General features: G+C 34.2%; 1 protein-coding gene across 1 annotated transcript in view; it reads right to left on the reverse strand.

The window, feature by feature from the left end:
• LOC124368731 (NPC intracellular cholesterol transporter 1-like) overlaps positions 1 to 14,135 on the reverse strand; it is a 52,668-nt gene that overhangs the window by 26,028 nt on the left and 12,505 nt on the right. Inside the window, exons 3-6 of the mRNA XM_046826059.1 lie at positions 13,494 to 13,564; positions 8,950 to 9,231; positions 3,808 to 3,979; positions 1,385 to 1,497 (exon numbers count right to left, since the gene is read on the reverse strand). Of these exons, the coding sequence (XP_046682015.1) occupies positions 1,385 to 1,497; positions 3,808 to 3,979; positions 8,950 to 9,231; positions 13,494 to 13,564 (638 nt within the window). The remainder of the gene's footprint in view (positions 1 to 1,384; positions 1,498 to 3,807; positions 3,980 to 8,949; positions 9,232 to 13,493; positions 13,565 to 14,135) is intronic.

Raw genomic sequence — 14,135 nt, forward strand, 5'->3', positions numbered from 1 at the left:
ATTTATGTGAAGTGTTTAGAAAACACTAATATACAAACACCTTTTTTATTGATATTTAGTATTAGGAGGGCAAATCAATGAGATTTTAAAAAACAATTTATTTGGAGAGCAAAGAATTTCAATAACACTAAAAATACTTACTGAGCCTAGTGAAATAAATTACAGCACAAATTCATTTACCCAAATAAATTGGCACTGGAAGTGGTATGGATAAATGAAAATACAAATAAACCGGAAATACATTTATTTCATTTTAAAGAGATAAAATAAAATGATAGTAATAATTTTTTTTTTTTAGAGAAAAACTAAAAATAAATGTTGTTTATTGTTTTGTTAAATCTCAGTTAATTTTTTTTAATTTGGTACACTGCTTCCGGGAAGTAAAATCAAGTAGACTTTTACAACACTTTTCTAAACAAAGGTGTGGACTGTTGCTCAAAATAAACCATCAGCTGATCTAGCTGCATTGGAGTTAGAATGAGCTACGACAGACTCCAGGTCTTCATTATCAGAATCTTTTCACTGTACTTTGTTATCGTTGAAGAATAAGCTGCTGATATAATTTCTATGTCGGTCATCGCACCTAAGATATTAATCCAAATGAAACCAATCATTTACATCTTCCACATTTACAATTATTAACCTCTTGTAGGTCTCTGTTAATTTTTTACAATATTGTACACATTATCCTGAATGCTAAATATGTGTTAACGGAAAAACAAATAAGTTTGAAATTCAAGAAAACTGGTTTATTCTTTAAAAATATCGGACTTTTTCCACTTTGTAAAACCAATCCGGATAACCAAGAAATCTGAATAAATGAGGTCCTGGTAACCAGGGTTTTAATGTACATTAAACACAATAATTGATTATATTATTTATACCAATTATAATTGTTGCTATTAACAGTATTCTTGGTTTAGTTTTAAGTATCAAGGTGATATATTTTACAAGCAATTGTCGAGTTATACATATTTCTGTAAAGACAGTTGAATTTTTATTCATAATACGGAAGTGGAAGAAAAATACTAATGCCAAAACTAATTGAAAATTAATTTGTTTCGGTCTGTTATTTTGACAACCTTTGCACGTGGAATTAATATTTTTCCCTTTGTTTTTAGGGTTTATAGAATTTTCCGACTTGTTATGATTTTACCACGGTTTTTTTGTAATTTGCATGATGGTTGCTCTTAAAAAAATGTTTAAAGAAAAGTTCAAATGGATAACACATAAAAGCCATGACTCGTCTGAGGTAATGAGTACTACCACATGTCATAAAGCAAGCTTATCACACAAACAATTGCATGGGTTGGTTTTGATTTAGCATTACTTAACACCACTTTAAGGTAACAAATGCTAGATGGGCACAAATATAACAAATTACCTTCTGCTCGCTTCATAGAGAACATCAGTAGCATTGGAATGATCCAATGATGATGTTACGTTTTCCATTGTATTAAGAAAGCTCTGTTCCCATATCATCCCCTGTCCAGTCGCCTGTAAAGAATACTGTGTAGAAAAGTGATAGACAACAATTACATATTGTTTATCCAAGAATCAACAGATCGCATTCCAAGACTTCCAATTGTGAGTACATTTTTTTAAGTAGCTTGAGATCACCTTTTTATGAAGTCACATATCTTGGGAGTTTCAAGTTCTGATTTGATTTGGAATAAATTCTTGAACATGCCAAGGCCACCTTTTCGTTTATTGGTAAAATAAACAGAATGATCCAGTAGTTCCAATGCAATAGTGATGGAATTTTCAGGCAAGTTTTGACTTTTGTTATCTTTCGTGGGATAAAATGAAAACAGAATAATTCAACTAATGAAAGGGAGATAATGGTACTTCTTTATTACTCACTGTCTGTTGATTTTTAAGATCACCATTCACAAAAGATAAGGGTGTTCCAATTTCAACAGTGGGGCATGAACATGAAAGATGTTAACATAAACCACTTGATATACAATGTCATAATCAAAGTGGTGCATACAATTTAATCATATGGTTAATTACTGATTCATTTGTACAGTTTTAAATACAACCAGACAATTATTTATCTTCAATTACTTGATGAAAAATCAATGACTAATTCAATTACCTATGCATCTCAATGCTTCACAGGGTTTGAGATGACATCCAGGACAGATCAATTTAAAACTCAAAGCTTCTTAATACGGATCAAAAGGACATTGGGTGTACTGATATTTAGAGCAGACTTGCCATCTTGATAGATCAACCTGATGACATATTTAATGGTGTCTACAGAGCAGTAGCATGTCCTTCACTGATAGCATTGAAGATCAACCACATTGTTTAAACTGTCAGATGAATTGTTTTAACATTGCATGTCTAGTTCAAACTTGTTGAACTACTGCACTTCAAAAACTAGTGACAACTGATATACATATTGACATCCACTTGAACAACCTTGATCTGACTCGGCAACATCACACTATGATTTAATATCAAACATTTCTATCTTAGTTAATGATATGGTTGATAATTTAAACACTTCAATCTTGAATACGTACAGCCTGTATAGGATTTCACTAATTCTGGAATCCTAAAATTTAAGAGATAAGCATATGCTATGCTATCAGGCTGGGTTATCACTTATAACCTTAGTAGGAAATCTTCAAACTCCAGGTGCACATTCAAAAGTTTATTTTTTGCAACATATGTAGTTCAGTGACAACCTACGATTATATCATCTGTAAATTCTTAAAGGTTGTAGTGAAACTCCTTGAATTTTACTCCATATATTAAATTTGAAACATTTTTACGGCCTTATTTTTGGTTGTAGGTTTATGGGAGGTGTATCATTTTAAAGATATGGTTAATATGTATCCAAAAAGTTTTGAGTTAGAAATACTTTTTTAATACTTAAAATGATAAAGTAAAGAGATTTTGATATATTTTTCTCAAAATTAAAAAGTTAAAAGTTTAATAACATTGTGATCTCATGGTGATGAAATAAAGATGTCCTCCTTGTACAGCTGGCTTTACAGTTCTCAGCGTTATCTTCTTGAAGCGGTATAAGTGAGCTTGCTCTTTTTGGTACAAACTGACATTTCCCAATATTATCTATTATCATTGATGATCAATTATAAGAATAACAAAAGTGATTTTGATTTTTTTATTGTATACTACACTTGTAAAAAAACATGTTTTCTTCTACGCATATGTTCAATTATTAAACCATGCATGAGATCTATCATGCTGAACTAGTTTTGTGAACAAACGCCACGCCCGAGATTATTTGTTTTTCAGATATCAGCTGTGTTGTTTACATGGTAACAGCTGTTATATTGTGTCAGTTAGTATCATATTTGATTGGAAACGTATAGGGTATTGCTGTCATGTTAGTGCTGCTACCTTGCAAATTTTAGTAAAACTACTTGGACACCACGTGCTTTGAATCGTTCAAGAGTGTAGAGATGTTGCGTTGCTTCTGATTGTTGTTTTACAGGAAAAATACTCAATGCTGGGTAGTATCACCCGGCTACTATGTCGGCGATAGTGTAGCTCTCTACTAGGGCATATTAAGTGTCTGGACTCGCCGTTGTTAAAGGGTAAAAAATCACTATTGATTGGTTCATAACTGAATCATGAAAGGATGTGTTATTCCAAAATCTTTATCAGGAACTAGTAAAAGTATTAAATAAATATTATAGTTACAGATGTTTTATCTTCAATAGCAAAATTTTTAGGTTTTCATTGACGATTTCTTATAGTTTTGGCCACATTGCATAACTTGCATAGTTACCTTTCTGAAACAAACTATTTATGTAAGATACAACTTACCCAATCAGCAGTGCCTCCATCGTTTCCTACAAGATCCATGTCGACAGCAGAGAAATTAACATGGACCATCCATTGGCTGAGGAGAGAAGACGCAGCTACTATAACACCTGATGCGTTCCTTTTCACACCTCCCAGAAGCTGAGTATAGTGCATGGACAGCCCCAAGACCGGACTGCCGACCAATAACATTAGTTAGTCTATTGCTGCGCTGATAAAGAGACCTCATTCAACCCATTGCGGATCACTGACGATATACACACCTCAAAACAATTAAAGGATCACTTTTATTGCGTCTTATAAAACAAGTATTAATAACAGAAGAATGTTTGAACTTTGCACACTGATAAAGGAACCTCTCGGTAGCAAAGATAAATAATTCTTGTTTATTTCTGACTAATTCAGTAAAAGATAAGAGCGATTATTTCGATATCATGTCCAAACAAGAATGAGATAAGGAAAGGTTCAGGCTCAGTTTTGTCAGAAGTTGATCTCGTTCAGTCTGGATTAGACTTCTATAGTTAGGCCTGTGTGTTTTTTATTGTTATGGCGGGTGTTAGACGGTTTTTGTCTGAGAGTGATGTCAGTAGAGCTGTTACTTTGATAGAAGTGGGAGTTTCCCAACGAGAAGTGGGTAGGCGCTTAGGTGTGAGTCAATCAGTAATTTCAAGATTATGGAACTGACATCAGGAGCTAGGTACTCTTCAAAGACGCCCAGGACAAGGCCGCTCGAGATCTACCACGCACATAGAAGATCGATTTTTACGAGTTAATGCACTTCGTAATCGATTTTTAACTGCTAGAGAACTTCAAAACGACTTAAGCCAGGCGACTGGAAATCGTGTGTCGGATCAGACTGTTAGAAATCGACTCCCGGGAAGCTGGATTGAGATCTAGGAGACCTGCCCGAGTGCCGAGATTGACTGTGCGTCATAAGAGAGCCAGATTGCAGTTTGCAAGAGACCATAGGCGTTGGCAGCTGAGACAGTGGCGTAAGGTAATGTTCTCAGACGAGTCAAAATTTACAATTTTTGGTAATGACGGCCGCGTTCGAGTGTAGAGAAGAGGAAATGAACGGTTTATTAACTGTTGCCTAGCTCCCAGAGTTCCGTTTGGCGGGGGCTCAGTATTAGTGTGGGTGGCATAACAATGGACGGTCGTACAGACCTTGTCATAATCCGAAACGGTACTTTGACAGCCCAGCGTTATGTGGACGAGGTGTTAGACGTTCATATTCGTCCGAGAGCAGAGCAAGCAGGTCAAAATTTTTTATTTATGCAAGACGGAGCTCGACCACATGCAGCAAGATTGGTCCTTGAGTACCTGGGCGAACACAACATACCACTGCTGGAGTGGCCAGCCTGCAGTCCGGACCTAAACCCGATTGAGCACGTCTGGGACCAACTAGGACGAAGTATCCGGGGCCGCCCAAACCAACCCAGGACTTTGGATGAGCTGGAAATGGCATTACGAGAAGAATGGGAGCGGTTACCTCAAGATAGCCTCAGACGACTCATCAGAACCATGCCACAGCGTGTTCTTGCGGTTATATCAGCTAGAGGTGGCAATACAAGGTATTGAAAGTGAGATTCAAAAGACCAGACCATTTCTTATTACATTTGTACTTTATTAAGAGAGTTGTTTTCGTTTTAATTTTGCGGTTTTAAACTTTGTTTACTGTTCTAGCCTAAAATAAAATATCATATAAAAAAACATATACGATGTATTTTACTTTCAACACCGACTTTGAAATAAAAAAAAAAATTATTAGAAAATTTCGAACCGTTAACCGAGTGCATTCTGTTAAAAAAGTGATCCTTTAATTGTTTTGAGGAGTAGCTGGGCCTGGGGGTGATGAGCTTTAGCCGCAAAAGCAATCCGCTTTTAATTTTGCCTCCTAATAGTTATAATAATGTCTTTTAGACTGCACATCATTACTAGTCTACTGAATGTTTTAACAACGGCCTATCTTTAGATTTTTCAAACATGTTTGTAAATACTCTACAGATTGCAGTAGTACGTAGAAGTTTAACAATCAGCTGAAATTACTCTCCGCCATGTAGCACTTCTGAACTATTGTTTTCCTCAGCTGTTTTTACAACGGCAAGTAGTTTTGCATTTTACGATATCAATTGCGTGTATTACTGTGTGCTGATAAAAATAGAAGATTTACAATCGTCCGAATTGGATCGGTATTTATTACAGAGTGCTAATGAGTGTAATATGAGATATTACAATAGTTAATGAAATAAAATATTATATATCTTTTTTAAGTATGTAGACAATAATTTGCTTATCCTATAAATGTTAATCTAGTTCAACATACTACTAAGTCTAGTATAAACCTCGGGCGGTCTCGATGGCGTTATTTTAACATCTCTTTTTACAAATTAAAAAAAAAAAATTATCAAGTTATAAAAGAGTATGAATTTGAAATGTAATAGTTTATTTGTAATTTATAGTTTTAAGTATACCTACACTCGATGTTATGCTGAAATAATGACGACGTTAATACTTGTAAAAAGTCTTAAAACAATAAATTGATTGATGCGGTGCTGCATTACCATTCTGCTACCGACGTGCAACTTAATTCATACTCACAGGAACACCCAAGGCCAAACAAAATGATCCGCAATGGGTTAATCTCGGCATAAGTAGAAACCATAAAGTGGTTAATCTCATTACAAATGTTTTCACTAGGAATCAAGAATATTAACATATTAAAATTAACATCTACATTAAAGTGCTTCCCTCTTTAAAGCGAGGTTTTTAGTGGGTAAAACAAGAGACACTACTGAGCTGCTAACTTTTACACCATAAAACTGTAAGTCTACTTAATACTAGGGAATACAAGTGGAACTGAAAACAAACTGTTCCATCTTGCATTGGGCATCATTTCACCAACTTCATAACTATTAGATAGTTTGATATTTAAATAACCTCACTTCAGTAACCATTTTAAGAGACAGATAACATGAAACTTAAAAATACTGACTTCAATGCCAAGTTGTGATACTGCAGTGAAACTTATCTCGGACCACAGACCTATACAAAATGTAATGTCTTCACTTTTACAACACCTGTCTAACAGTATCTGTTTGTATTTTTTTCTTATTTTCTATTGTTTTACTACTGGACTAATGGAGCCACAGAAATCTCCATTCGTCACTGCTCACACCTTTTATAGCAGTACACAAAATACTTACTTTCCAACACATACAAGCAATACAGCCATGTATGCAGACAACAAGTGTCTGCCCATACAATTCAAAGACAACTAAGCAGTTAGTATTGGAGAAATAGAAGAAAGCACACAAAGACTACTGGACATAGAGCTTCCTCAGCAAAGTATCTTGCAGTGACCTTGTTGAGATCAGCCTCCACTGGACTACACATAAGATTCATTGCGCTAAAAGCTAAGCAGAGGGATACCCTTGATCACTGACATCTATTAAGACTACATTTATGCCCTAAATAAATCCTAATGATATGGAACACCAGTCTGGGTATGAAACACGCAGCAAGAAAAAAAATTATTTAAAAAAGCGTCAGAATTCTGGCAAACTTTTAAACAAAAAAATTCTGTAAAGACACTTTCAAAGTGCTCAGAATTCTCACTTGAGTGAATGTTTTACCCTAGCAACCGTCACTTTTTTTATAAATTGCACTTAGTCCTGTAAGAACCTTAGCGCTGCTTCCGGAGTGACAGGATATTCAGGATGGGTAAGGTTAGGGGGTAGGGGCTGCCTCCTATCGAGATGCATGAGGAAGAATTAGGGCACTAATCTCAAAGTCATATCCTCCCCGGAAGAAGGGGAGGCCAGCTCTGGATCAGCCTCTCCAGTCAAAGCAGGCAGGGGGTGGCACACCCTTGTTGAGGCTAGCAAGAACCTCTGATAGTTAGGGAACGAACCCCACCAAACTCCAACAGCCATCTCCCGCAGTAGACTAGACCTATTGAATTGCCCTTGCACCCCAGAATCTCAACATTTGCAGTTAGTGATGTACCGCTCCTGGACACCAATAAGGTTGCCCAGATTTAAGTGACACATCGGCTTTTGCTGTGCCCAGTGGTAAGTTCAACTGGAAGGTATAAACCAGCCAGAAGTGATCCAGCAACCATCACTTACATCGGTACAAAGGACATCAGAAACAATGAGAACTGGAGCGCCATACCATAATTACAATACTAGACATGCTGCGGACTACTGCCTTCTTGTAAATTGTCTCATTACAACTGAGATAAAAACGAGATACGTTGTAGTTAAAATCTGGAATGTCCTTATAGAGCTGATGAACACCGATTTTGAGAGGAAACTGAAGAATGTTTACGAACCAATCCTGTTCACTCACTGCATGAATTTTACGAAGTGAAGATTCATTATCTACCTCAATGCAATTGATGAATAATTATAAAGTGACCCTTGTTCTAATCTCGACGATTATATACAACAGAATTGTAAATAAAAAACTAATATGTGAGTATTCTTAACTGCATCAAATCACTCTTGAGTTTTAAAGTAACCTCACCCTCTTTGTTTTGAATGGTTACTTATTCCAGATTGCAATATTTACAAGTAACACGTTCAAGTAAAGAGGAAATCTTCATAAATAATTAACAATATTTTGAAACAGAAATTGGAATGTGATAATCCCAAAATTTCTTGGAAAAATTAATTTACTGATAAAAAATGTACGGTAAACACTTGAAATCGAAATAATTGTAATATTTGATCCTAATTAAAAATATCAGTAAATAATTAATAATGTTGTATATATAACAAAAGGTTTGAATACCTTAAATTACAGAAGCATAGTGCAGTAACTTTGTCTACAACTATAAGTAGTTAATTTAGATTTAAAATTATCATCTCACTAAAAATCTACAAATAAATTATTTGACAATAAAAACAATCTTTAACAAATAAATTGCTGCTAGTATTGATTAGATAGCACAGAGATGTCAATAACATGCTCTTGACATAATTTTTTATCTGTGTATGCTAAACGGTAAAATTATTTTTTCATGCAATCACAAATAATGTATTATATTAGATTAACGGCTTTTACATTAATTATGTATGACTTTAGAGGCTTACTAACTTAGCAGTAACAATTTGCTTATGTAAGAAACATAAAAAATACCTAATTGTTGTGTGATTGAGTGCGAAAATTATATCCTCTTTGGTCAAACTTTCAATTTCTTCTTCATTATAACTCCAGAACTCGAGAAGGCTATGTTCGTAACAGCCTGTGCTAAAACTGCTCACAATTGAACAGAAAATGGCAGAGGGCAGAACAACACTTGGCTCGAAATTGTAAAGTATATTATATCTATCATCATCCTCATCCTCATACTCGTTCCCTTCAAAGAGTTCATTGTTGGAACTTCTTTTCTTTCTTGTATTCAACTGAACAACTGGAACTCTAAACAAAATATTAATCAATTATTGCATGTAATACATTGTACATAAATATTAATTTTTCCTAATCTTATTGTACCTAACCAGGATAAAATTTAAACGTTTTTATATTATTTTATGAAAGCAACAAGGTCCACCAAACAAATTCTAACTGCTAATTGAATAGTAATACTTCTATACATTTTCATTACGATTCATACCTACAATTCGGACCTATTAGAGATGGAGATGGATGGAGAATCAGGCACAACCAAGAAATCAGAGAGATGTTTCAATCTCCAGACGTTGTAGGAGAAGCAAAGAGCAGGAGACTTCGGTGGGCAGGCCATGTGATGAGGAGGGAGGATGATAAATTGATTAAAGAGGTTTGGAAACACAATCCAGTTGGAAGAAGACCTCGAGGTAGACCCAAAAATCGCTGGAAGGACCAGGTGGAGAAGGACTTGCGGAAATTGAGAGCGGGTCAGGGGGATTGTGAAGACAGGGAGAGATGGAGGCAGCTGGTTGGCGAGGCCAAATACCACCTAGGGTATCCATGGCCATGGGAGTAAGAGTAAGTAAGTCATACCTACAATTCTCATATGTTTTATTACACATCAATCTTGTACAATAAAATACCCATACATTGTTACTTATCAATGCACTCCATTTTGACACAAATTTCATACAAAATTGTGTGTTATATCTGTGAAAAGAAGTCTTAAACTGTGTGTGTTAGTTGTTGGGAGGTTAAGTGGTAGAGAGGACTTTTAAGTCCTAACTTCGCCTCTGTAAATAAAGTCATTTTTCATTTCATTTCATTTCATTTTTAAAATACGAACACACGGACAGAGACATGACACAATTTGATGCGACGCCAAACTATCAATTACACTTTCCATGGAATAAAGTGCACAGATCACGTTGTACTCTGATTTTTTATTTTATGTGTTAACATGTATTTGATAGTTTTCCGTTGATTCTCATCACATCGCATCGCTGTCAGTGTATTCGTACCCTAATATTAAAAAACTGGAGTTTCTTTTACTCACTATTCACATTTCAAAAAAGTTAATCCAACACAACTTCTGTTCTCATTGTAGATATTTGTCCATTGTTATTGAAACAGCATAATTTTCTCACAGCACCACCATTGATAGTGTTACTCTATTCAATAAAACGTGTAGTAAACGTTTGTAGCACTTCTGTTTTGTATTCACAAATTGAAATTTCTTGCACGATGCCACATTGCGAGTGGCGAAAAACCTTAGTGATTGACACCACACTTTTTATCATCAATCTCTTTTGGTTTCTTTGTAAACATTCTTTTTGTTACATATTTAATTTTAGGATTGGGCAAATTTATACATTTTTCACATCTTCTGTTGTATAAATGCTATGGTTTAAAGTGTACATACATACTAGGATTTTTGTGACCCGTTTTGAGAATTTACAAAACTGTAATAAACAAGGTTCAGTCAAGATATTAGTTATTTTTTTTTAAGTATAACAATTGGCCATGAATTTACAATTTGTTATAACTCTTAATAATAGTTTTGGACATTAACAACTTCATTTCAATCTGATGAAGAACCTGACACTGAAATTCCATACTTTATTACTGATGGTACATAAACAGAGTACAGCACTTTTGATATTTCCAAAGGTACTTTATTCACAAAAATTCGTAGAGAAATTAACTGAACACGTTATATTTACTGAAAATTGAATGTGGAATACACATTTAAAACTTTTATTACACGAAGAATTTGATTGAATTACTTATATTTATAGCCACACTACTGAGTGTATTATTTATGTTGTCTTATTTCCATATCTCTTATATTTTGTTTTTTGATTCTGTTAAATAACTTTTTTTTAAGTTTCAGAAAACAGATTAAAGCAAATAAATCTCAGCCAATGGCGCTTTTGATGATGTAGCTATTTTAAAACTGTAATTGAGCAAGTAACTAACTGTCCTGATCTACCAGATATATCCTGACCTGCAAAGGCTACCAAGTGGATAATAATACTTCTTCCACTCCTCCTTGCACTTAACACAGTCAGAAATAACTTTCCAGACAAATCTGGCATTTAAAATAACCCTTTACAAGAGAGATAATATATGATTATACAGGGTGTACATAAAGTCCTGCACGGGTATAATATTTTCTGAACGATAACAGATAAAGAAACAAGATTTGGTACATCAATACTACACCTAAAAATCTACTTTTTGAAGGAACTATCAGTTTTCTGTAATATCATGGGGACGTCCCGCAAGGAGTCAGAAGGAAATCTTAAATAGGAGCATAGGTCAATATGGACATCATTTTAAAGGGCTTATCTAGCAGAGTTTAATGCCGCAAACCGCACTCAAAAAGATTGATCCAGTACAAAATGGCGGCTGTTCAAAGATTTTACTTGGTTACATTTTATTAGTAGCCATAACCCCAGTAAAGCAAAACTGCAACCAAACGAATACTGCAGCTAACTACTACATTATGCTTGTCAGTTGTACAGAAGTGAATTATGACATTAGTTATCCTCAAGAGTTACAAATTTGGTCCTAATATATTGATAACGGGGAAAACCTGATAACAGTAACAATTAGAAATCTCAGCGAACTATGACGATCGGAAACACTTCCTGTTTTCATAAAGTGTTGAACAGTTCTCCCTACAGTTGTTCTAGAAATTGGCTGCCTCTCGTGAAAGTAGTCATTAAATAAATGGCATGCTTCCTCGTGTGATCGTCTGTTATTTCCCCAACCATCATAAGAAGTGTTATACGTTCACGTTCGTCAAGCGACATAGTGTAGTTGAAGAACTACAAGCAATACGACAAACTCTTTTGTACTAAAGCGCACTGATAAAATGGATGGACAGCACTACTAAAACAAGAAAACTAGAATAGCCTACTATGAATAGACTGGCTAATAGGAAAGTCCTAACTGCGACCCAAAGATAAGAGATTTCTAATTGTTACTGTTATCAGGTTTTCCCCGTTATCAATATATTAGGACCAAATCTGTAACCCTTGAGGATAACTAATGTCATAATTCACTTCTGTACAACTGACAAGCATAATGTAGTAGTTAGCTGCAGTATTCGTTTGGTTGCAGTTTTGCTTTACTGGGGTTATGGCTACTAATAAAATGTAACCAAGTAAAATCTTTGAACAGCCGCCATTTTGTACTGGATCAATCTTTTTGAGTGCGGTTTGCGGCATTAAACTCTGCTAGATAAGCCCTTTAAAATGAAGTCCATATTGACCTATGCTCCTATTTAAGATTTCCTTCTGACTCCTTGCGGGACGTCCCCATGATATTACAGAAAACTGATAGTTCCTTCAAAAAGTAGATTTTTAGGTGTAGTATTGATGTACCAAATCTTGTTTCTTTATCTGTTATCGTTCAGAAAATATTATACCCGTGCAGGACTTTATTATAATGAACATTATAAATTAAACTTGGATAGGATAAGAAATTACACAAAAATAAAAACTGCATTTATCAAAAAATCCAATTTATCAAGCAACTTAACCACTTTGACCATCTCCAGATCAAATTATCATAATGCGTTTTAGCGCTCCTGGGCCGTATTAACTTAGTCATACTGCTATTGGAGAACACTGTTCTGCATTTTTCTTATTTTAACAACTCTATTTGAACAAATGTGATACATGTTATACACATTTGTTCTATCATTGTAAAGCTTATGAAATATTTTAGGTTACCATGGTATTATTGGGCTTAAAAGAATTATATAAAATAAAAGAATAATTTGCACTGTAATATAAAAATTTTGATTGTTTGCTAACCTTACAATATAAAATGAATTATATAACATTCAGGCTTAAATTTACTCTTATTATAGAATCACTACTTTTTTCAGGTTGATACTCTAAAAAATGGTTAACTTTGAAGAAAGGAACGTCACGCTATCTATGGACTGATGTAAGAATTGTTTCTTACATCATTCCTACATAGCATCACAATGCAAAAAAGACAACATTATTGTCAATAGAATATTTCAAAAGAAGTCCCCAAAACTTCAATCCGATGGCAAAACAAAGCAGAAAGCGATGATAGTAGATGAAGATGACTTGTTAGGAGAGAGAGTTGAACACAATATATCAGGTACCTCTTTATTCGAAACTATCTACTGAATATACAAACCAATCGTATGTCAAGACTTTGAATTATTTTCGAAGCAACAAAAACAAGGAAAGGCATTATCTTTAAACCATCCTGAAAATGTTATCAGTATAATTTACTATGCTTACCTGAAACATACATCTTCCCAAGTCACATTTTGCAAAGTACTTTGTACAACTCGGTTGCGTATTTGTAATAGCTGAAACAAATTAATGATAACGGTAGTGAATATATAGGAAGATGAAATCATTACCATAAGATAGTTAAAAGAAGACACCATAATATTTAACAGCACTTAATAAAGTGAGTACTGACAGACCAAGAGCATGAGTTCCAACACTACCCTAAATCAGATTATAATTAATGTAACAAATACACAAAATATGTCTTTCTAAAAGTTTACATGACCTGACATAATGTCAGCAATCAGTTCTTAATTCATAATTGATCTGACAGATACAAAAAAGTTTTGTTAGAAATTATGTAAATTTTTTTATAATCGAATATACAACCTAGTTACTACCTAAAGTTTACAGATGTTTTGTTAAAATTTTAATAAAATATGGTAAATAAATGTAGGTCTTCATCAAAGAATTACAAAGAAGCATTGATTACAAGATTTTTTTAAAGAATTATCAAAACCAAATAAATTATAAATAACAGTAGCAAGGTCTACAAGGTCAATTACATAACAAATTCAACAAGTGTCTTGGTGATCAACAAGTTATTAAAAGATAACTGTCTTAATATATTTATGTAAAGGTAGAATT

This window comes from Homalodisca vitripennis, chromosome X (assembly GCF_021130785.1).
Source record: "Homalodisca vitripennis isolate AUS2020 chromosome X, UT_GWSS_2.1, whole genome shotgun sequence".
Lineage (NCBI taxonomy): Eukaryota > Metazoa > Arthropoda > Insecta > Hemiptera > Cicadellidae > Homalodisca > Homalodisca vitripennis.